This window comes from Liolophura sinensis, chromosome 6 (assembly GCF_032854445.1).
Source record: "Liolophura sinensis isolate JHLJ2023 chromosome 6, CUHK_Ljap_v2, whole genome shotgun sequence".
Classification (NCBI taxonomy): Eukaryota; Metazoa; Mollusca; class Polyplacophora; order Chitonida; family Chitonidae; genus Liolophura; species Liolophura sinensis.
Genome location: NC_088300.1, coordinates 60781274 through 60807013, shown reverse-complemented (window position 1 = coordinate 60807013; position 25740 = coordinate 60781274). Strand labels below are relative to the sequence as shown.

The 25740-nt window shown below is 36.4% G+C and overlaps 1 protein-coding gene across 1 annotated transcript in view; it reads left to right on the top strand.

The window, feature by feature from the left end:
- The window catches only part of LOC135468421 (epsilon-sarcoglycan-like), a 191951-nt gene that overhangs the window by 74070 nt on the left and 92141 nt on the right, over nucleotides 1–25740 (top strand). The window contains exon 7 of the mRNA XM_064746677.1: nucleotides 22227–22262. Coding sequence (XP_064602747.1) covers nucleotides 22227–22262 — 36 coding nt within the window. The remainder of the gene's footprint in view (nucleotides 1–22226; nucleotides 22263–25740) is intronic.

The following is a 25740-nucleotide window of genomic DNA, read 5'->3' as shown; positions in this document are numbered from 1 at the left end:
AAAGTTAATGGAACACTTAATTGAATGGAATTTTGTAATCAGTCTCTATATTTGGCAGGCAGACAGAAATCTTCTCCAAACTATCCTGAAGTGTGCTGAATAGTGACATCAAAGAGTACCAGAATTAGATGGCTTTAAAATGGTTTTCAAAAAGTCCCATTTTTTTTATATTTTTTGCTGTAACTGAGTGCTGTAATATTAACTCACCTCTTCCTCTACTTGGGTTTGGGGGAAGGGGGGAGGGGCAAAGACATCATAATTACATTGTTCATCCTGTTTGATTCTCGACATCCTTGTTGTCAGTTTTAGAAAGGAGAATAATTCACCATAAAAGGACTATTAAGGTTATGTGAACAAGATCAGTGGCCAATGATAGACATGCGTTATTGCCTGGACTCTAACAAATTATCCAGTCATCTATAAACCTTTATCAAGACAACCCCTGTCAGCCTGAGAAACTGCCCAGTCTAATGCGACTCTTTGCAAGCCATTGGGCATTGGGCAGTTAATTGGGCATGTAGCAGTCAATAATTAAGGGGAGCCGAAAACTAACTAGTGATTGGTACATTGTATTGTATGTCTTGACCCTCTGCAAATGTAATTTTAGACTTGATTCGAGCTTTTGCGAGGATGTACTTTGAAGCTTTGTGCATGCATGGGGTGCAGCCCGCGAAGTGTCCGTGGAATTTTACGCCACAAACAACTGGGATATTTCAAGTCAAGCTAGGGCACTCCAACCCTGTGCCTATCTTGCAGAATGTGTGAATATTGATTTTAGTCACGATTAACGCAGAGGATTGGGGACCCCCTGTCTTAAGTCCCTGTAGCTGGGTGTCAAATCATAACAAAAGGGAGCACTGACTGCCTGCTCATATTTCGTAATTCCAAAAGTGGACAAAGACGAAAAGGTTTTGGTAAATTCAGTGGGCCAAAGAAAGGCGTAATCCATTCAGATCTAAGTTAATATGCAAGTAATATTACACAAGTCTTTTCTTGATTCTAAAGAAATTGGTTTTTAGTACGGCAAATATAAATCAGATGATAGATGGGGAGTCTGTGTGGCAGAAAGTAAAGAGACCACAGCATGTAGAGATTCCATGTTGATGGTTCCTAGCTGTATTTTCTTTTCTGTTAACTTTGTAATCTTGTCTACATGCCATGAATTGGTGACCTCATCAACCTGGAGGCTGGCTCAATGTGCCCCATCCTTCTTCAACTTCGTGCAAAGTTGCTGATTGAAGGAAATGAAAATTGTCATACTGTCATTATTAACTTCTGCTTCCATTCGATGGCATCATGCCAGAAAAAGTAAGTTTGTGTCCCTCTTTATAGGATTCTCATGTTGATATTTTAGCAACATTGTATACATGTAGAAGTTAAATATTTTTTAGTTATATAGGTTTTTGTACCAGTGTTAGTTTGAAGTAAATCTACATCTTCAGCTGTCACTTATCCTTCTATTTTGAGTTGTGACAAGCAGCTGTATGTCTCGCTTTGTTTGTCTGTTGGTCCGATTTTGAACATCCAAAAAGAGTGATTCAACGTGTCGTGGCTTTTGTGTATGCCACAGATTTTGCAAATTCGAACTTCTTTTTAAATAAATTTTTTTCTCCTTCCAAGTTCATTTTGACAAACATCTTCATCACAGTCTATCATCACACGTACTCTGGCTCATTCAAAATTATTCCAGTATGTACCCATTATAATTTTTCAATTCCAATCCCTCTTGACATCTTTCTTGTTAAAAATTGACTTAATTTCTGTAAATAAAACACATATCCTGTTTTTTCTTGAAAATTTTGCACACTTAAGACTTCATATGTTCACGGCATCAGGTGTAATCATCTTGCCTTTTATGCTGTAAACACAATAATTTATTTTGACACTTCTTCAAATATGTAACAGACGGTCTGGGTATGTGTTTGATTATTTATGCAAGATAAATCGTTATAATGCCTTTAATCTGTCTGACTGAAGAAAGTTGAGCTGGCTTTGATCAATTTACATTGTGTTTTTTTTTTCTCCATATTTCACATTTGCAATAGCTAAGGTCTGGTGTTCTTAACGCTGTGTAGAAACTTGATCATATCTAGTGGTGTGAGAATGTATAAAACAAGTATGGCAGATAATCCAGTGCGTACTGGTTTTTGCTTCTTAAAGTGTCAGTGCATAGGTGCATGTATGGTTGAGTTAAGTACAACACATTGTTATATTAAGTAGAAGTAAATAAATCAGTGCATGAACAGCACAAGTGAAAACAGTACGGTGTGTGGTATAATTCATGGATGTATTAATTAAGTTGACAAGACCGTGTATGCTAAAGCTTTAGCAATGTGATGTTTTATGCAGTCGGACCTTTCTGAAATCATCCGTGTCAGACAAGCATTCTACCTGATGACCTCAATCACTCTCATTGTGATGAATGATGTAAGCGAGAGATATAGTGTCCCAATAAGGTACTCTGATGAAGTACAGATGAGTGGACAGTTGGCATTCCTCGTCAGTTCGGAAAGATGATCTTAACATGAAAGCCCAAAGCAAACAATAATTCATTCTATATAGTGCTAATCTGATAGATGTATGGATAATGTACTTGTAAGTCTTCTTCTTATTGTTTAGATAGAACATCTAGTCCAGTTAAGAGAATATGAACAGGTAGTTTGGAACACAGTGTAATAATATCTGTAAAAAAGGACCTTGAGAATTAAACACATTGTTTGGAGACTTATTGGTATTGATTTGTATGTGTCTCAATAATTTCATCTACAATAACTTAAACCACTTCATCAAGTGGTTCTCTGGGGCAAATGTAATCCCAGATTCATGTTCGTCACCTGTACCTCTACCCCGGAAAGAGTGTAAAACTCATGAATTGTAGCCGTTACTGTACGTGCAGTTCATTTCGAAAATAATTAACAAAATTCTAATTGTACTCGGTTTGCTAGAGCTGAGAAATTTTTGAAAATTATCAGTTTCTGGCTTTATACCAGATACTCTTACAGCCTTCATGGTTTGAAAACTGTTTGACACCCACTTATAGACCTGACCAGCATCATTGCGGTGAAAAATCCTTGAGCACCGCGATTAAAGCACCAATCAGATAAATAAATATAAATATTCCTCGAGGATGCTTCTGTGACAGCTTTTATTCGCCGCCTCATTGAGTTGGCCTTAGTGTTATGTAATCCACACTTAGATGATGCCATTATGGTCGGATGCATCACACGTTGTCTGTGTCATCAGATTTGTTTCCTTTGGGAAAAGGTTTCCAGCCACACTCTGGGAACAGAATTCTGCCACACATCAAAGTGCCACGACACCACGTGTTGAACCTAGATGGCAGGGCGATCTCGATCCCTTGCAGATAGCTCTGGAGGTTTTGGCAGGTTGTCTGAGCGTATGCCGATAATGTGCCATTTCATCCCCCACAGGACTTCTTTGTCTGTGTCATTAGTTATATATCCCCTTGTCATTTGAATCAAAAACTCACCCATGTGACAAAACAGTCAGACAAACTAAGCTGATTTCACCAGGCAGAAAACAAAAATGGGCTTTCATGCACAGATTAAGTTCGATTAAGTACAGAGCAATTACAAACCGCAGTGCCATTGGCAGTTTGGACGCAGCACATTGGCAGATTCTGTCCTGCCCGTGAACTGCGGGACCCTGTTAGGTACACAACTGTCCAGTAGCAAACTGGAGGTCACGTTTTATCTGTCCATGTAGAGAATGGGCGGTAAATTTGTAGACGTTCACATGGGATTAGTGTGGCTAGACATGGTTATCATCACACCTCGTGGCACAGCAAGCTGTCATATAATATTCAGTTACCTTTTCACTCAAGAAAAACACTTGTAAATTTGTTTAGTAATGGAATACAATTTTGGCATTTTTAATACGTCTTTCTGCTGCATTTCCCCCTTAGCAACTCGAAATACAGTGCATGCACAAACAGTAATAGAAAAGTTTTTTAAGCTTAATGCAGGTCATGCAGAGAAAGATCAGACCCATGTTAATTTCATTTAAATTCCAATTATATTGTGTTTGTGTATATTTATTTTTTCAGTATCCCTATCAAGGAAGTTTAAAGTACTCTGTTCATGTTTTTTGTACTAAGCCTTGTTTTCAACTACTTTTTCTGAGGATATTGTAAGTCATGTTCCTTGCCAGCGACCTGAAGGGGGACTTACGGATTTGCACAAGCTGTCACTAACAGTTCTGCCCTTTTGTCAGGCAGGTGAAGACCAGACAATGATTGAAGAATCCTGTGACCAATTGCCTGCAAACTTTGATGAGGGGATTGCTGGGGTTTATTATAAGTGATGGCTGTGGCCATCTTCGTTTTCCAGTGGGTTAACTTTCAGTTCAGACAGTAACCTTGAAAAGACGTGACAGATTGCCATCAAACTTGGAAAATGGTATGATTTTTGCAGAATGCTCTGGCTATTAGATTTGGGACAGATGTATCAGTGAAGGATGGCTGGATTGGTTTTCAGAGATATGCGTAAAAGAACATACCCATTGCCGCCATCTTTGTTTTCTAGTTGGTTATTTTTCTCTGAAACGCTGTGGCCATTGGCTGTTGATTTTGAACAGTTGTATGACATCAATGAAAGAAAAGCTGGGCTAGTTTTCAGACCATGTGCATAAGACAACATGGCCATGTTGGCATCATTGTCTCCCAGTTGTTTAATTGTCCAGACAATAATTTGAATAGGCTTTCACGGATTGCAGTGAAACTTGGACAGTGATATGACATCATGCAGTGAGACGACGGTGGAGATTGGTCCTCAACATTGTGGGTGTAAAAGCATATCTATGTCTGCCGCTTTGTTATAGAGTGGTTTAACGTTGACCAAACAAAGTTTATCGAGCCAAAGACATGACCATGCATCGTCATGCAATAATACATAAAACAGTTCCTGAGTAAAGCATTAAATGCAAATCAAATGAGTAGTTAAATATGCCTGCTGGTATAAATACCATACAAGCCTTGACTGATTTAGAATGACAAACGTGCCACATTGATTTTGTTATTCTGTGAGATAAAATGAAACATACATGGTGCTCAGAAAATCATTTTGTTTTGTCTGTAAATCTTTTGATTCAGAATAATACTGTGAAGACATGTGATCGTTAGATACTCTCCCTGGATGGAGCGCTTTATTTGTGTATGCAAGCAAGTGCTTAAACACACCTGGTTTGTTTGTTTGGCTTTAGAGTGGCTCATGTTGTATTGTGACATCAAAGAGATGCATATGACGCAGTGCATTGTTGATGAAAAGTCACTGCGATACTTCATTATGAAATTTTTTTTCCACACATGTAGCCAGGGACTTTTTTCTAGGATAGTTAAAGGAAGTTAGTTAGTTTTCTAGTTCAAAAAAAAACAAACATTAATTTTTTCTAAAATTTATAAAAAAAAAACCCAGTTACATCACAAGTGAGAATTTGGGAATTTGAATGTTTTTTTTTTATATACTCGTGATAATCTCAGGTATTTTACAATTGATCAACAGAGTGATAGCAAGTTTTCTTTTCTTACCCTTACATATGATGCTTCCTGTATGCTATCAAAACCAAAATGGTCAGTTCCATATTTCTTTGATTGATGGATCAGTAGAGAGAGTTCTCTGGTGGTTCATCAATCAAGAAATAAACTAGGCCTGATTTTTCACAGTTTTGATAACTTTATGCAGGATGGAATAACTGATTGTAGGTTTTATCAGGAAACGCTCAGTTGCCACAAACCAGATTTAGTATTAGAGCATATGTACAGTCTTGTCTAAAGTATGACAAGAGAGAGTGGCAACACTGACCAGTTAAAAAAAATTAGTAGTACATGTATTGATTGATCAGTTAGGGAATTTGATGTGGAGTCTGTACAGTAAAAGATTGATGGTGATTGAAGCACTATGTAATGAGGGGTTTTGCCAGAAGATTCACCATCTATGAATGCTGGTTTAGTCATTGGTCAAGCTTTGCAGCTCACACAGGTTAGGGTTTTGTGTCAGTAATTCCTGGATATACTCATATGGAGTGGCTCAATTATGAATGTGTGTAAAAGAAATTAAGATAAGCATCCATTCTTCAGTATTTTATAGTAAATGACTTCATGAGTGACTTAAGGTAAACCTTCTCTGTGTAATAGAACAACTAGCTCATAACTATTAACTAAAAGCTTTTGAATATTGTTTGGATACTTTGAGGCTTTGATATTCTTTTCCTTCAGGTGCAACTTGCTGTTCCGTGTATCCTTATGCTACCATGTCTATTGCATTGTCTCTGACATAGTTGCATGGTAAATTTTGGCCTAACCATAACTTGGAGTGGAACTTTTCTTTGATTGGACAATAAATGCATGCCCGGGACACTGAACCAAAGATACTTTGCGCGGTCCCTAATTTTAGTTTTTGATGTAGTAGGAGACTGTGCCTTATCCAGAGGTCTGGCACCATGTGGTGACGGAAAGAGAGACGGCCAATATTTACTTTCTCCTCCAGGGGATATGTTTCTGTTGTGAAGCAGATTCTGTATTGCAAGCTTTCATCTGTCTTTCATCTCATGTTCATCTCTCCAAGGTGAAGTACTTGAAAGCTGAGCGATAGCGCTGAGAGTTTAGGATTCAATGTCCCAGCTTAAAGCACGAGCTGATACATGCAATCTCAACCTATCATGGTGTCAGAGGCACTTCAGAATATTTGTGGCAAAGTGCCACGTATATAGTCATGCAGTTCACAAAGACGAGGAAGAATTTTTGAAAGAAAAACTTTGTAGTGGTGTGCTAGGTACATGTAGCTTTTAATAAATAAATATAGTATACCGCATGTTGTTTTCACCTGCATGTGGGTCTGGGTGTGCCTGCAGGTGTGTGTATGTGTTAGATTCTTGTAGACAGGATTTCTCAAAACCTCTGTGAGATAGGACTTCCAAATTTGGTGCGTACATTCTGCTTGTTGTGGATATGACCTGGTTACATGTAAAATCTCATACAGACATGTCACTGTATACTGTTACTATTAAACTGTTAGTCATCCAGGTAGTATTTTACAAAGGATTAGTGTCCAGATTTGATATTTATTCATGATTGTATATATCCTGTATATATTGTTAAGTTGAGCGTAAAAAAATATGGCTAAAAAGGACAGTAATCTGAGTAATATGGCATTAAAGTCCAATGGTACAAGCTGTCAGAGCTTCGCCATTTAGTTAGTGTTAAAAAGCCACAGAAGTGACAACAAGCATATCGAATTTCTCCTCGAAATGGTGTGCTGTTCTACATACGGTTCTAAAAATGGGTCGTCAAAGAACTCTGAAGTTAGTTTTTTTTTTGAGTTTAGAGATGATTTGACCCTCTGGAAAGTGTGGTTTCACGGCATAAGACGGAAGGGTTTTATACCGACCAAACACAGCTAAATCTTTGCTAACCTGGCAGGAGTTGGGATAAGAAACTCTGGCGGGCAGCAAAATTTTAGCAGCAGGGAGGAAAAATTAGGCTTTACATATATATATATATATATATATATATATATATATATATATATATATATGTATATATATATATAAACTCTGGTGATTGGGCCTGGTGGGTGTAAAACGAAGCTGAAGTTTCCATGTTGTCCGTGCGGTTGGAAATGTCTGGGCAAATTCAACGTCTGAATTTTCAACGTTTCTCACTATGGGTTCAAATTGTTACAGCAGTATATTTGCTTCTGTGTATCTCGAATCCATCTCGAAAACGACATTGTTTTGATGCAAATTCCCAGGTTATATATACCAGATCAGCTATAGTAGTAAATCTTTTGTTTTTGGTGGATTCAAAGTCATAATCACGTTTCTCAGAGGCCCCCCTGGTAACATACTGTTAAGCAGGTTAAAATCTTTATACTTAGGACAAGTAGCTAATTCTGGGACACTAATCCTTGAAGTTCTGTTTGTATGAAAGTGCTTGTGATACAGTTTCTGAGCAAATGGTTTGGGATTTGTACTGTCTGTTGTTTGAGCTGATCAGGGAATAAAGAAACGCATAGAAAAGTGGATGGAAGATGTGGCATGAACGCAAACCCAATGCCAAATGTAACGAGTCATTACCAACGGGACCGAGCACGATGTGCAGGGTTTGTTGATGTTGTTTAAGTGTTTTTAGGGAATAAAAAATCTGTTTTTATTGCACAGTGACATTTGGGAGGCATTGATATGGGTTTCGGGTAGGCATTTGTGGTGTAGAGTGGAATTTAGACAGACGAGGACAACAAGTAGACGTGATATTGAAGTTTTAAGGCGTTCTGCAGTTTTGTTATCCTTAAGAGAATGCGTACAGTGTAGAGGTTCAGATAGCTTGGAAATTGCTCTGGGTATAATTGAAAAGGATTGGCATTGTAGGGTTTGTTACAAATTGCAATTCCATACCTGTTGTACAGATTGTAGTCAGAATAAGTCTGCAGATGACACGTGGGCCTGTTGTGTGTTGTACCATGATTGTAGAGTTTGTCTGTAGTCTTAAACTAGAGCAAAATCAAAAGTTAGCAATGCAGAAAATATTGATTTCAAGGGAAAATTTGTGTAAAATAAGAGGAAGTTTGTGTTCATTTCAGTGCGTACACAAAATAAAAGACATGTTTTCATATTAGGATATCAAGGTAAAAGCACTTAAAGAAGGCAAATGACCAAAATAATTAGATGTAGTGTGTCTAGATTTTACATTAATTGCAGATGTACAACAATAACCAACTAATGACACACATGCATGGTTAGATCACCAACTGATGACACACATGCATGATTAGATCACCAACTGACAACACACATGCATGGTTAGATCATCAACTGATGACACATGCATGGTTAGATCACCAACTGATGACACACATGCATGATTAGATCACCAACTGACAACACACATGCATGGTTAGATTATCAACTGACGACACGTGCATGGTTAGATCACCAACTGATGACACACATGCATGGTTAGATCACCAACTGATGACACACATGCATGATTAGATCACCAACTGATGACACACACGCATGGTTAGATCACCAACTGAAGACACACATGCATGATTAGAATACCAACTGATGACACACATGCATGGTTAAATTACCAACTGATGACACATGCATGGCTAAATCACCAACTAATGACACATGCATGGTTAGATCACCAACTGATGACACACATGCATGGTTAGATCACCAACTTATGACACACATGCATGGTTAGATTACCAACTGCAGACATTTCCAAAATGTGGATTGCAGAATACATGTTGATTCTTAATTTTCGTTTGGTAATTCGATCAGTAAGTGCAAAGGTATTTAATTAGCAGTCCTTCTTGCTTTGCTATATTGCTATATATATATATATATATATATATATATATATATATATATATATACACACATATATTTTATGTATTGCCTTCTGTTTAACAGTATTGTTAAGCTTTTATGTTACAAACTCTATATAATGATAGAATAATGTGTATAGGTGTTGGCATGATATGGTTGGAAAATTGCTGATGTGGCCATGATCATACATTTTGTGTAGGTGTGCCAGTCCTCGTGAAACTAAATTAGCAGGTTGATATTTCTTAAAATTGACTTGATTTTAATAGAGCCATATAATTTTTCTCTGTGAAATATTGAGGAAACATACTGTAGGAAATGTTGTGTGGGAATATATATGAATAATTGAGAAATTCCCCCTGAAGGAAATGTGCTTTTTCAACTGCAGGTTGAGATTAAGTAATTCATTGCTACCTAAAGGGGTAATTTTGATGAGGAAACATTTTACGCTTAACAAAAGTGTTTTTTGATGACAATTGAAGTGTTGTTAATTATTATGAGGTAAACATTATGTCGTTAGGATTGTGCAGTGTATTGCCTCATGCTCTATAGAAAGTATCAGTTTTAATTGTTTAAGAATGACAGTGAATGTATAATGGAAACTGTATTCACTTTTTTCGTGAAAAAAAAATAACGGTTTATTGTTTTGCACCGCCAAAACCTGGTCTTGTTCATGAACAAATGGTTCACATAAAGTAACTATTTATTCACTTTTAAAATGTTTTATAGTTGATTAAATTATTATGCCTTCTGCTTGTTCTGTTTATCATAAATTCATATGTGGATCATTTAGAGTTTTTCTCCTGGAAAGTTGAAAGAAACACATTGGACCATTGCTGGAAGATCACGTTACAGTGACGCTAAAACTTTAGTTGTTGGTTTCTCAAAAGGCATTAAAAACATATATATGTCAATCTTTGCATCTTAATACCAGGAGCAGAACTTTGCTATATATATACATCGCTACGGGTATCTATAGTATGTTAGGCAGTTGTGTTTAATACTTATACCATAATACCATTTTTTAAAGATTTTAAACGCTTTTTCTTGAAATTGAGCTGTATTACTGGATCATTCCGTTTTAACTCTTTATTTTAAGACATTAAATTAATGTTTTCAGCTGTGCATGTCAGCCCTTTCAAAATGTTTTATGGTGTACTAATAATTCATCAAAACTTTGATAATCTGTTTATATGGATTTGCTCGCCATGTTGCGGCTTCCCTCCAGATGACAGCATTGAACAGCTGTACATGTAACTTTGCGACATAAAAAGTTTCATTTATGATGAACTTAATGAAGTTAATATTTTACTGCTAACGCACATAAATTTAACAGGTTGCTTCCAGCTGCAGTTCCACATGTGCCTTTATTTGTTGTGGCATTTGTACTAAAGCATTTATTTGTTGACAAGAGGATCAACCAACCCTATATGTCTCATATTTATTTATTTATTTCATTGGTGTTTAATACTGTACTCAAAAATATTTCACTTACATGATAGAGGCCAGCATTATGGTGGGAAGATATCGGGCAGAGCAAAGTGGGGAAAATCACGACAGTTCACAGGTTACTGACAGACCTTCCCACCTACGGCGAGAATAGAAACCAGCATGAACTGGACTTGAACTCACAGCCAACACGTTGGTGAGAGGGTCTTAGGTCATTGTGCCTCACTGGCACTCTAAGCACTTCATACCCGGGGGCGCCTATATGTCATACAAGCACACCACAAGCAAGCCTCTGACACACTATTGAGATGTATGAAACCTACAACATCTGTTGGAGAATTTTAGATATAGATAAATATTATCATCTATGATTTGGAATTATGTTGTGCTAAACTAAATAACATGTACAGTGTAGATGGTCTTGGGTTTCCTTTCGCCATGATGTTGGCCACTGTCATATGCGGGAGCAGTTTAACAGTGTAAAACAGCATTCAAGTAAGGCAATAAATACTATACTAACATGTTGTTAGGTATAATTCCTATTTATTTATATTGCTTATAGAATGGGGTTTGAACCGCTGTTTGTACAAAGCTTGTCCTCCCTCATTGAATTTTGATAAGTCAAGATTAAAATATTCATAGGTACATATAAAGTAAGCTAGTATTAATTTCTGAAATAATATTTATCATTGTAGTCTTTTATGATTTGTATGGTTGTTGGTTTGTTTGGTCATATCATATCAGATTTTCTCTTCAGAAGACCACCATTCTCAATGTCATAGTTAATACCAGTTCAACGTGTAAATTAATCAAATGCCAAGCCAGGGATAGTAAAGGTTTTAAAGACTTGTAACTATGGCCTTTCCAGAAAAGACTCCCTGAAAAACAGCCATCTGATGTTTTGGTGATATCATCTTTGCTGAGTGTAGTATCTGTAAGTGCCTTCTGGAAAGCCCACATACATCACTTTGCACCGTGTTGTATGCCATTGTATTGGTACAGTTGTATTGATCAGTCCTCATCTGGTATGAATGGTAACATACTGCAGACATAGTGAACATGTTTTTAACTGATCTGCTAAAAAGATATTTAAGTTCTTTGATCTTGGTCCTATATAGCTAGATTTCAATCTTTTATGTTTTCACATTTTTTCAATAAGTGTTCTATGTATCCATTTATACAAATGCGTATAAAATAATTACATGAATACATTATAGTAAATACATTTAGCTGTGGTAACAGTTGCAAGAGAGGAACATTCCACAATTTCAATGATTTAGGAAAGACAATCAATAAGCCAGTGGACAAGGTGAAAAAATTTCATTATCATTTATTACACATCTTGCTACAGGTTATTGTTCCTTCATCATCTATTATACTTCAACCGTTTTCAACCACATCTGCATCCGATATATTGAAGCATTGAGTGTAGACAAATAATTTGCACAGTTTTATGAAGCTTGCATCTTTAATGACACAAACTATTCATTTTTAGCATCATCTTCGTAATAATTGTATACATAAATTCCACTGAAAAAATTGCTGTAGTAGTTTAGTGGTTTGGTTGTTTAGTGCTTTAGTGGTTTGGTGGTTTAGTGCTTTAGTGGTTTGATGCTTTAGTGGTTTGGTGGTTTAGTGGTTTAGCACTTTATTACACTTTATTCAGTCTTTTTTTTAACAGGGCCAATTATAGCAAAAACCATTTTGTCTTCTCTTGATCTACCAGGCTTACCTTAGGATGGTGTTTACATACATACACACTGTACATACTATTATGGTCACATGACTGGATTACGTGTTGATATTTTGTTCTACATTCGCTGTTGTATGACTTCTACCCGAGGAGAACCCTTTAAATCAAATCACTGAAAGTGGACTCAGAGATCAAGTGGAAGCCTCTGTTGTGACAGTAATGGACATTTGAAGATGAAACCTTTTGATTTCAAGCTAATAGAATCGTATCCCTCTGGAGCGATCGGTCAGCTCACTGTTACTGCCTTATCCACCTGACTATCATTTCAGAAGGTGTGCCACAAATCATATTATTGAGAAGGGTATATTTGGGGCAATGGTTCTTAAACCATTAAAGACAAGATAAAATTTTAAATTATTGGGGTGAAATTAATGGACTACTAAATCCTTTAGCAGTATGCAATTTTGAGATAGATGCTATTACAGTACAAAAATCCTCATTATTATACACCTTTGCCTATCTTTCAAGCACTTCACCATAAGCAACTTTTACCCTGATGTCATTTAATAAATTCTTGTGCCATTCATAAAAATGTTTCTATGAAAGTTTTAGTTTCTTAAATTTTAGTGTCAAGTTTTCAGTTTCGTCCAGTAAATTTTTGCACCCTGGTTGAAGTGATTGATGTTTGGCGTATAATAGTGAATGAACACAGGCTGATGTGGGCGTCTTCTGTTTTTGCGCTTGAAATCAGCTTAAGCTCATCATTCGATGCCGCGCTATGGCCAAGATACTTGTGCTTCTCATGTAAAAAATTTCATGCGTTTATAGTAAACTGACAATCAGAAAGCCTTTGGAAAAATACATTTTGCATTGAGAAAATTTTAATAGTTTAATGTCAAGATTGTGATATCTGTAATGTATACCAATGGCCTATATACATAATTTCAATAGTGCAAGTCTGATAACAGTCACTTCCTGGTTTAATGGTTACTTTAATACCTTCAGCACAGGAGAGTTATGAGACCAATGTAAAATCACGTAAGTCGTGGGAAGTTGGCAGGAAGTGAGCAGTTGTATTTTGCTGTGGCAAATGGAGTAATTAAAACTGTGAACAGAGAAAATAAACTGAGTGACAAGATAGCCCGTATGTGCCCCAGAATCGTCCTCGAAGTGGGGCAATTTTGCAGTGTTTTCATGTGTGACATGACAACAGCAGATGTTACAGTATTTGAAAGAGTATATTCTATTAATATTTAACATAAACACGTGCATTTGTAAAGTACATTGTGCCCTAAATAAGGCCATTTCTGTATTAAGTCCAGCTTTTAGCATCATCACCCACAGCATTTCCGTTATCAGATTCAACATTTCCATCATAGCTAACAAAAGCAACATTAAACTCAGTGTGATATGTTTTTAGTCGTGTACGTTATATCTTTAATTTAGTGTTTGTAATGTTGCATATGGAAACCTTTTGTGTTTTAGAAATCAGGAGAAAACTTTTACACACAATTAAGCCTGTGAATTAATCCTCAGTATATCAGTATGTGTCATGAGATTTTCTGTTTTGAAGTCTGCTCGGTTTTTATAATTGTTCAATTTCTTGTGAGGTAGTTTTACTTTATTCTGCTAAAACTGTAAAGGATCTATTCTCATACTATAATTGCTTCTGTTATTCGTAAAACTGAGTCAAATTTCTGATTGAAAAATGAGTAAGAAGCAAATTTTTATTGAAAAAATATCAAAAGTGGCATGTACGTTGCAAAATTATCTAAGAAAGGGCGAAACAGCACTTCCTTTGTGTGTTACAATGCAAATGTTTGGTGTTATCATATTTATATGTGTATGTATAAAGATAGCCTTTGTGAAACCTTGTTATTTCCTAGTCAACAAACTTTAAGGTCAAAGAGGACATCTGCTGGCTAATATACATCTAAACAGCTGTTGTAGTGTCCAGTATGTACACAGCAGCCTGGCATGGGTTTGTTCATTTATAGGCAATTAGGGGATACAGCCATGTGTAATATTGAGGTATATATTTTAACAATCAGTCCTGACACTCACAGGTTTTACTACACAAACAAGCCAATCGATGTGGATGGGGGCAAAACTGGGAGTTGCAACCAGACATATGCACGTGTATATGTTTCCAACAATTTTAGAACATGATACTTCGGTGGCGACAGCACTTTGACAGCATGGACTCATCCTGCCTGCCACGAGAAAACACAGCTATATGTACACACACCTGATGACTCCACGTCGTCATGTGACTGAAAAAATAAAGTAATGACGTAAAACCCAAAGCATGCATACATACATGTTTGTATTATTAAGTCAAATCTCACAAGTGAAATATTTTTGAGTATGGCATAAAAACACCAATCAAATGAATAGAGTTCTGTACTGAGCATATACAGTTGCTCATCATTAAAGTAAAGCCAAAAGTTTCTAAAGCAAGATGAGAAACAAGGAAGGAAATCAAAGTCCATAGTGATTTTTTTTTTCAGCCCATAACAGTGCCACGACTTTCAAATGGACACCTGCATACTTGAAATGCTTCGGAAGCTAGCACTTCTTTGATGAGCAATATAAATTATAGTCCAAGGTAAACAGAACACTTCAAGTTTTCATGATGGTTACTAACCGTATAGCCATTTGAAAAAGTTTCATGACATTTTCAAAAGATTTTAAATTAGGGAAAATCAGACAAAATGTTATTCTGTTGCATCTGTGATCATTTGGATGGGGATATTGTCTCAGTTGTGTTTAACTCTTGAACTTTCTAACAAATTTGGTCATGGATAAGTTTTATTTGTACAGATTTCAGTGTCTGAAGAAGGCTTCCACTTGAAGGTAAAAGGAAATGAAGGCATGTATTGGTCGTCTGGTGCCCAAGGTCATTAGTAAAGAGAGTGGAGTGCATAAAGCTCTTGCTCTTTACTGAAATTGAATAGTTTTGTCAACAGGAAAGACTCCAGCATGCCAGGAAATAGCTCCTGTTCAATGTAGAGATGAGTGTCAACCAGTTCGCAGGGAATTGCATAAGATAACGCTTGCACCATTAGATAATTGACTGGGATCTACTGGACTAAATATAAACCCAGGGCAGGGGGGCACTAAATTTTTCAAAGATAAAGTCTATCCAGTCTGTTTGTGTGATGTGTTTAAAAAAAAAATAATGCTTTAGTGTTTACACAATGGCCAGGACATCTAAGTATTCTCTTATCAGTGAAGAAAATTTAAAAAATCAGGGATTGATGGAAAATTATCATTATTGCTTCTTCAAGATTATTGTCTGAGAAAATCTCAATACTTTTAAGACAAATTTTACATCTATTCTGATTTTGAGGACTATTGCATGTCTGCATCTGGAAAGAAAGTTTCTTTTAATCCAAAAATGTGTTTTTGTATAGTAGGTTCTCTTTTTGGCTTTTTCCTGTTTTTTTTTTCTTAAGAAAAGAAGCTTGGAGAAGTAAGGGAAAGTTGTTTATGTGCCCTTTCAAGTGCTTTTATGTCTATTAAGTTGAACTATGTTGATAAGTTAAGTCAGTTGTCTTTGTATCTTTGTTTGTATCTTTTGTATATTGTGTCATATTTCTATGACCGTCAACTGCCGTGATGTTTATATGGTGGAATTGAAAAATATCATTTATAAAAAAAAGTCATTTATATTTCTGTAAATTATGTGGGTATGTTGCGAACTCTTTGTTGTATGCTTTCTGATATTTGGCTGTTGATATTGGTTTGTTTAGTAGCCATGGGGAATCTGTGAAAGCTGTAATTACTGATGTACATCAACTTCCTGCATGGTTCTTGATGTCGCCATTACCTTTAAAGCGATTGGTAACAATGGACATAAACTATAGGTTTTTTGATCAAATTGGCTCAGTTAAACTCGTTTACTTTTGTTCATTATTTTTCAAAAACATCACCATTAATAGTAGTAGATGTGGATGAGATATGTATGTATGCACTGTATTTGCCCAGTATGTTCATGGGAAAATTTTTTATTTCAGATCATAAAATATTCCTCTAGGTCCCAAAACTCAATTAGGGCTAAATCTTTTTTACTTTCCAAGCAAACTTTATGCTATAGATAGATAATTGTAGCTCTCATAATTGGGCAAAATGAGTTTTAAGTATGGCCATTTAAAACTTTTGGTTAAATTCTGTACGTGTATATATGCCCTGTGAATTAATCCTGATACATGTCAGTATGTGTCATGAGGTTTTCTGTTTTGAAGGCTGCTTGGGTTTTATAATCATCCGGGTTCTTGTGAGATAGTTTTACTTTATTCTACTAAAGTGGCCTCTGTGGCTCAGTTGGTTTGCGCAGTGTAATGACCCAGGAGTCTCTCACCAATGCGGTCGCTGTGAGTTCCAGCTCATGCTGGCTTCCTCTCCGGCCGTACGTGGGAAGGTCTGGCAGCAACCTGCAGATGGTCGTGGGTTTCCCCCGGGCTTTGCCGGGTTTCCTCTCACCATAATGCTGGCCGCCGTCATATAAGTGATATATACTTGAGTACGGCGTAAAACACCAATCAAATAAATAGATAAAATATTCTGCTAAAAACTGTAAAGCATCTATTCTCTAATTGCTTCTGTTGCTCGGAAAATTGAGTCAAATTTCTGATTGAAAGATGGGTGAGAAGCAAATTTTACTAAAAAAAAATTTGAAAGTGGCATGTACATTGGAAAGAGCGAAACAGCACTACCTTCATTTAGTATTCAATATGGTTATATTCAAAATTTTTGGTTTAGTGCCGTACGTGTATTATGATTTTGTGCAGCATTCACTTTGTCCCACCAGGACAGGGACTACATGTCCACGTACCAGAGGTGCAGGCTTAAGTATCATTAAAACATGCTGAAATACTTACAAGAACGCAAAAGGAACGAACAACCAGTGAAACTAAAAGGTGTTTTAGTATGAAACGAAAATAGGTTTATCAGTCGACAAAACACAGAAGAATATTACCTGGACAAGAATACCTCTCAAAAATGCTAAGATTATCACATAATTTTTATCTCTTTGCATGAATCCGTATTAATTTGTTAATTCTATATTTTCTCATTTCTTCGATGGTTAATTCTGTAGAACGAATGTTTTGGAAATTGGTCTTGTGATTATGAAACCAATAAATTCACTGTTAAACAAATATCAGTTTCAGCGCCTAGTATTTTTTGATATACGACCCTTGTTCTAGTCACCTTCAGCCAGTGGCTTGAAAAATGGAGTCTATAGCTTCACTTTCTCTATGCATTGGCAATTATCTTTTGACATGTGGAAACCTCCGGATATCTAGTGGCGAGATCAAGAACCATTTGGCCTACATCCTGAAGATGCACTTCTGCTAGAGACAAGAATTTCATAGTAATTGCTACTCATGGTTGAAGTCCCAATGTCACAGAATCCTTCACTGTGTACTAGTGATAGTAGTATAGAGTTGAAGTTCATGCAGTGGCGTGAAAAAAATTTCTGTCAAAAAATGCATGCTAGCTGTCATGGATTTTATTTACAGTTGACTATAAATGTCAGATGACTATAGAATAAAGCTGACAAAAGCTTTAAATTGGACTCATTATACCCATCTCTAAATGTTTATAGCCCACTTTTGTACGTTACAGAATCCAGTGACTATTTTTGACATACATGGATTGTTTATACAGTGGTGCTCTGGTATCTCAATATCTGTGAATCTGGCTTTGTGTGTTTCTGGTCATGTAGTTATTTATTTGATTGGTGTTCTACGTTGTACTGAAGATTGCTACACTTATACGATGTCGGTCACAACAGCGGCCTCATTAAACATGCACAAGTATTCTGACTGAATATTGTTTCTTTAAAATAAAAAAAGGAAATTAAACGCTGTAACTGTAAGGACTTTATTTGTGACTTTGTGGCAAATGTGAATCAATTTTCATTCTTTTATGCAGGCCAACATGTAAATTGATGAGTGAAAACAAAGTTATTTGAGTACAACACACATATAGATTTATGTATGGTCTGTATCGACTGAAAGGATGTGTCAGTATCATAGCTTCACCAGTTTACAATGGTAAGGCTTGATATATTGGGTAGCAGATTTATTTATTAAATTGGGTGTATAGAGGGTCTGGGCTCAGAGGTGTAAACATAGTGAGCCACCCAGGATTATTAGTTGTGGTCCCCACAGTTTATCCAGCTGAACTGAACTATATCTGAAATGGTTAAATGGCCACAAGAGGTATTGATGGAAAACAAAAGCTGGATGGAGTGCCGAGCTTGTTTGCCGGGAAATATTGACAAGTTTGCGGTAGTGTTTGCTTAAGGGCCATAACAAACAGCGTTACGTGACAGCCTGCCTACCTGTCACTCTTATCTGTTCGATCGACAATTGGCTGTTGCCCTCTATCTCGGTATGGTTTCGTTAAAACTCGGACTGCAATACAGTTGTTTTTATTTACTGTTCTTAGTTTGCTATAAGAGCCCTCTTTGTGACTCACAAATGCATAGGCTTTAATTGGTAAATTGGAAATTGGAACTCTTTTCAAGAAGGAAGGAAAAGACAGAGACATTAAACTTCTACATTTATGTGTATGCAATCCCAGATGTGTCTCATACACACTGTATGTGATATGTTAAAAGTTTTAATTGGAATTTATATGTTGTAATTCACAGCAAGAAAAATTTAGGTGATTGTCATGTAAGAACGGTAATATCGGCCTTGAGTTACTATCTTCACTCATATTTCTAATTCATCGAATATTCATGGAAATACGATGATATAATCTGTCAACATCGATTGGCTTCAACGCTGGAATGAATTCATTGCTATAATTGATTGAAGCAAAAAACTAATAAATGCTTCACAAAAGGAGTCTGTTAAGTTGTTGCCCTTTGCACATGTAAACCATGTGTGATTGGCACATGTACTGTCGGCTCTTCATACTTGACTAACATAAAGTGTTCAGAAATGTTAAAAAGTGGCTTTATATACATGTAATTGGAAACGATAAGGAAGCAAATCATTGTTAGTCTTAACCACATGGGTGTGTGAGAAGACTTTTCCAAAACTACAGGATACAGTCATCACAGTTTTTATGAGCCCATTAAAAGTAGTCTTCACTGCGAATTTGTCAGCAAATTGCAGTTTAGGAACACACTGGCGTTATTGAGGTAACAGTACTGAGTTCAGTACTCTTAATAGTAGATATATATGAAAGGGAGTAAATGATTGTTTGCATGAGCAAAACAACTTAATGATTACAGTACAGCAATTCAACAAAACTTAAGCCGGGGGAACAAGGCGAGTCAGTAAGGATCTTCATTTTTCCAAATATATGTTGTATAGTTACTGTGGCATTTGCATTTACACCACATGTATGATGTATGAAGTGGTGAACATGAATACTAGCTAGTGTGCCTCTCATATATATTTGTACATGAATACTAGCTGGTGTGCCTCCCATATATATTTATACATGAATACTAGCTAGTGTGCACCCCATATATTACTAGCTAATGTGCCTCCCATATATATTTATACATGAATACTAGCTAGTGTGCCTCCCATATATATTTGTACATGAATACTAGCTGGTGTGCCTCCCATATATATTTGTACATGAATACTAGCTAGTGTGCCTCCCATATATATTTGTACATGAATACTAGCTGGTGTGCCTCCCATATATATTTATACATGAATACTAGCTAGTGTGCACCCCATATATTACTAGCTAATGTGCCTCCCGTATATATTTATACATGAATACTAGCTAGTGTGCCTCCCATATATATTTGTACATGAATACTAGCTGGTGTGCCTCCCATATATATTTATACATGAATAGTAGCTAGTGTGCCTCCCATATATATTTGTACATGAATACTAGCTGGTGTGCCTCCCATATATATTTATACATGAATACTAGCTAGTGTGCCCCCATATAATACTAGCTAATGTGCCTCCCATATATATTTGTACATGAATACTAGCTAGTGTGCCCCTCATATAATACTAGCTAATGTGCCTCCCATATATATTTGTACATGAATACTAGCTAGTGTGCCCCTCATATAATACTGGCTAATGTGCCTCCCATATATATTTATACATGAATACTAGCTAGTGTGCCTCCCATATATATTTGTACATGAATACTAGCTAGTGTGCCCCTCATATAATACTAGCTAATGTGCCTCCCATATATATTTATACATGAATACTAGCTAGAGTGCCTCCCATATGTATTTATACATGAATACTAGCTACATGTAGTGTGCCTCCCATATGTATTTATACACAAATGCTAGCTACATGTTGTGTGCCTCCCATATATATGTATATACATTGTATACACTGTCATCAATTGTCCTAACTGAGAAATTAACAGAAAAAATCACACACAAAGACATAGATCGGAGATGAATGAAGTATAAGTTGAAGTAGTGATGTTCAGTCTCGCATAGAAACACACACACACAAGAACCGTGTTCTGGCACCTGGTATGTGGTTGTTACTGTGTGGTCTTAAAGTTTGTGGAAGACTGTGGTAGTAATGTGTGTTGAAGACTGTGGTAGTAATGTGTGTTGAAGACTGTGGTATTAATGTGTGTTAAAGACTGGTAGTAATGTGTGTTGAAGACTGTGGTAGTATTGTGTGTTGAAGACTGTGGTATTAGTTTGTGTTGAAGATTGTAGTCTTTACTTTTGTTGATGGGTACCTGTTGTCTGAAAGTTTGTTGAAGACTGGTATTAATGTGTGTTGAAAACAGCACTTCTTGACCACCAATGTGGTGTTCACATCTGTACATCACAAGTGTGACAAAGTTCATCATATCTAGGTCAGTGGTTTTCTCCAGGAAGCTGCTTTCATCAGTCTACCAGTGAAACTGACAGTCATCATATCTGTGAAAATCCCTGCATATGACATTAAACAACAAGTACAAAAAAATAGCGAAAATGTTTAAGTTTATGTGCTGTGTGTGAAGATCAATGTAGCTTTTACGCTCTAAAATGGACAGGATGACAGGGTATCAGAATATGGCGTTTGCTATGAAATCTAGTAGGTTGAATGTTTCACTAAATTGAATTTATACAACAGGATGTTTTGGTCAGGTTTCACAGGCATCATTTTATCAGTATCGATCGCAACTGCTGTATGCCTGCTTCCCTATAGTCATCTGTCTAGTTCTTAAAATCAGCGGTTCATGAAACATAATAAAACACCAACATATTGGGATATTGTTTTCAGGGAGATAATCTAGCTGCTGCCAAACCAAACTTGACTTACACCTTAAAAAGGCTACATTGTCTCATTTTGACACTGATACATGCAATTTGTGCATCCGGTTTTCATATTACAAGCTTTTTTTTATGAAGTAAGGGTCCTATTGCAGTGATGGGTTGGAACGAGATACACGCATGATGGTCGACGACATTCATGTGGCAGTTTGCGTAATCTAACCTTCCATGAAGATCACTGGCCTTCTTCAAATATGATGAACATATCTGAACATCATATGCGGAAAAGTTTGTCAGTAACTTACCAAATGTTAGTGGTTTTCACCAGTACACCAGTGCCCTCCACTTGTAATACTGACTGCCAGTATATAAGTGAAATATTCTTCAATGTGGTCTTAAGCACGAATCAAATAAAAACAAAATTTATAAGCCACGACTTTTAATTGAAATAATGGATGGAATTAAGTCAATTAACAGATGACAACTATCCTTTCATTTCAGATGGAGGGAGTAAAAACCCCTGACAGAGAAATCACAGTAAGTAGATAAATACATATATATATATAAATATATATATAAATTTGCTGATTATGGAGTATGTTACTTTATGCTAATGTAATGCATTTCTGAAATAAGAAGAGAGCATATTTCTGAAATATTTCTACGGTGGTCTTTTTACTATTTAGATATAATAAAATGCCTGTTTCATCATAATTATGCAACTTGGTTTGGAAAACTGGATGTCTCGGTGACATTTTGGGCATAAAAGAAACAGACAAAAAAAATTAACACGGTCTACATACACAAGTATTTCTCGTTTCTTAGCACCAGAACTTAGTAACATGATGCATCTAGCAAATTGTACCCAAGTATTCATTACTCAGTTTGTATTGTGATTTCCTCTTTTTCACAGTGTTTGAACTTTTGACCAACAGTATGTCTTGTCATAATGATTTAATCAGTGTTGTTCCGTTTTTAGACAGGATAAATGAAAGCATCTCCCCTGCCAGTATCTTCAATCCACAGTTTAATAATTTAGTTATTTTCATGATATTAGACTTAAAATTATGTCCTTTGTTTAAAAATTGTCTGTTATAATCATACACCACAAATTTATGCTTACAAAGATATTGTAATACAAGGAGCACGATTCTTACAAAGATGATCTTGGGCTAAGAAGTTCAAGGAGGATTTGAGACATTCTTCAACCTGTCTGTCTGGTCATTTTTTTTGGTCTGTCATCACCTTAGAATCGTCTCTTGGGAACACAATCTTGTGGGGCATTTCTCAACCGTTTAAACCCTTTGACAGTAAAACATTTATCTCTCAAGAGGATTTCTCATATACCTGAGCCTGAATAAGTAGGCATTGGTCTGCATTGAGCTGGTTGGGCACTGAAGGATTTCTCAGCATGCAGAGTAGACACAAGCAACGGGCTCTGAGCTATACCCCAGGCCCTTGATAAATGATATCGTGGAGTCGGCGGTCAGATCACCCTTTGTACAGGGCCCTGAAGGCAGACTAGAGACGTTGCTGGCTTCACAATACAGTTCTATCTTATCGTTCTGCCGCATTCGTAGATTCTCCTCAATCTGTCTGGTGTACTTATATCCTATCCCAGCAGAGATACTTTCAATGAACACTTTATATATGTTGTAGAAGCTTTTTCTCAGTTCCAGACCAGTGCTTCATGTATTCTGCTCTGTAATCAGTCTTCTTGCTCACGTCTTCATTTCCTTACCTCATTCTTAGTTTTCACATTCTAATTTACAGCATTGAAGAGAGATGCAGTTGTCAAAACCTACTTGGTTATGGTTAATGAAATCATAATCAGCCTAGACTTTATTTGCCCGATAATTTCATCCAACAGCTAATTTACATGTACTCATTTTGCTAGATTTTGACAATTGTATTGATTTTGCCAAGGTATTTTGAGGTTTGTTTGGAGTGAGTGAGCGAGTGCTTGGGTTTAATATTGTACTTAACAACTTTTCAGTCATATGACAACAAAGGAATCCTTAGAGTGCATGTAATGTGCCTCCTTGTTGCAGGACGCATTTCCACCACTCTTCTATCTAGGGCTGCTTCACTGAGACGCCTTACCAAAGGCAAGTAAGCTGCCCCGCCTGAGCCATTATACTGAGATGTGTCAGCTAGTCGGTGCAATATCCCCTTCATTTTGAACACCAAGAGAGGAAGTTACAACTTCCTTTTTTAAGGTCTTAGGTGTGACTCAACCCAGGATTGATCCTGGATCTACCGTTCCCAAAGCGGATGCTCTACCAACAGTGCTATTGGGGTTGGTGGTTTGTTTTGAAGGCAGAATGATATCCTTCTGAAAAGATTTACATTTCATTACCAAAAGTAATATTTTATGACCTTTACTTGCCTCTAAACGTGCACTTTTTAGGTGATACTTTAGGTCAAATTCAGTATATACATGTAGATTTATATGTAGAGAGATTATCTTCATTTTAAAGCTTGATAAAAAGTCCATACATGTAAATAGATCTATACATGTATAAACATTTCACCTCATCCTTATTGTTCATCACAATACCATTGTATAATGATCAGTTAATCCATTTATCACAAATACTAATACTGTAATCCATCTTTCTGTTACTCTTCAACCTTTTCGCATGATTGCAAGGTGTTTATTCAAGCAAATTATGAAGGCATTATTCTTGGTAGACTGATAAAATTATATTATTTGTGATACCCTGAAATTGGCCAATCTGACCACTGTACATGTACTTTTGTCTCCAAAATCAAAAATACACATAAATTACATTGAAAATGGCCCTAACATCTGTGAAAAGGTTGAGGAATTAGAGTACATGTAAATTAATCTCTAATTTTATCACTTATCACTAATTAACTTATATTTGTCCTTTAATATTCCTATACAACGTCAGCATTCACATGAATATCTCAAGTTTATACATATACAGATAACTTCATTTTCATCTCTTCTCAGGTTGTTCTGTACCTGAGCTAGTTTCTTTCATTTTTCATCTTTCATGTCACATTTTTTAGTATTTTATCCATACTTTATCTTAAAAGATGGGATGCTTGACTTGGTTGAGGTATTTTTTGTTTCTTGGTTCTTTTGCATTGGATTGGAGTTCAAAGCGACCTAGTCGAATGTCGATCATTACAACATTTCTCAATGACATGATCACTTCCCTGTGATCGAAACAAGCTACCTCTGTATAGCAGCCTAGATAAATATACGAACAGCTAACCAAATCTGACATTAACTGCCGGCTTACCAGTCAGCTTATGTCATGATTGCATCATGTAGAAAAAAAAAATGAAAAAGAAACAAACACCAAAATATTGGTGAGATTTGGAGGGCGTTTCAGACAATCTGTGAAGCAGTGTTTCACCTATGGCTGCTTGAGTAGTGCCGGTAGTGACAGACATTGATTACGCTACTGGTAACGGTGTCCGATTTCATTGATTAAGGAATTGTACCAAACGGTGTAATTGAAGCTCGAGTAAAACACGAGGGCCAAGTGTTATTACTGTCAAGTGTTTAGCGTCTATCAATCGCATTGCTCGCCTAATCCATTATGTGTTAAAGAAGGTGTCAGTAGCTAGGAAGCAGTAATCTATCACGGCATGGGTCCGTGTGATGAACAACCACTAGCCCAGACCAGTTCCATTACCCACTTGTCGCTTTTCAAACTACACAGCTTCCATTTCTGTGTGATAGGCAAGATAGGGATATCTTGAAAAAATACATCCAATCTGTCCATGAAATCTGTGAAAGAAAGTGCACATGTACTTGCAGAGAGCTATACAATTGATGATGTTTTTTTTTTTTTTTTTGTCCTTCTTCCATTGTAACATTCTTTTGATGAATGTTCATGTACAAGTCTTTCTAGGTGAAAGGAAAAGGTCTTTAAATAAACAGGATACCACACTTATAGGAACAGCAGAACTGCTAGTGGTTAGAGTGGAAGTGCCACAGGTATACCTTTAAATGCCAAATAATTAACCTTGATTT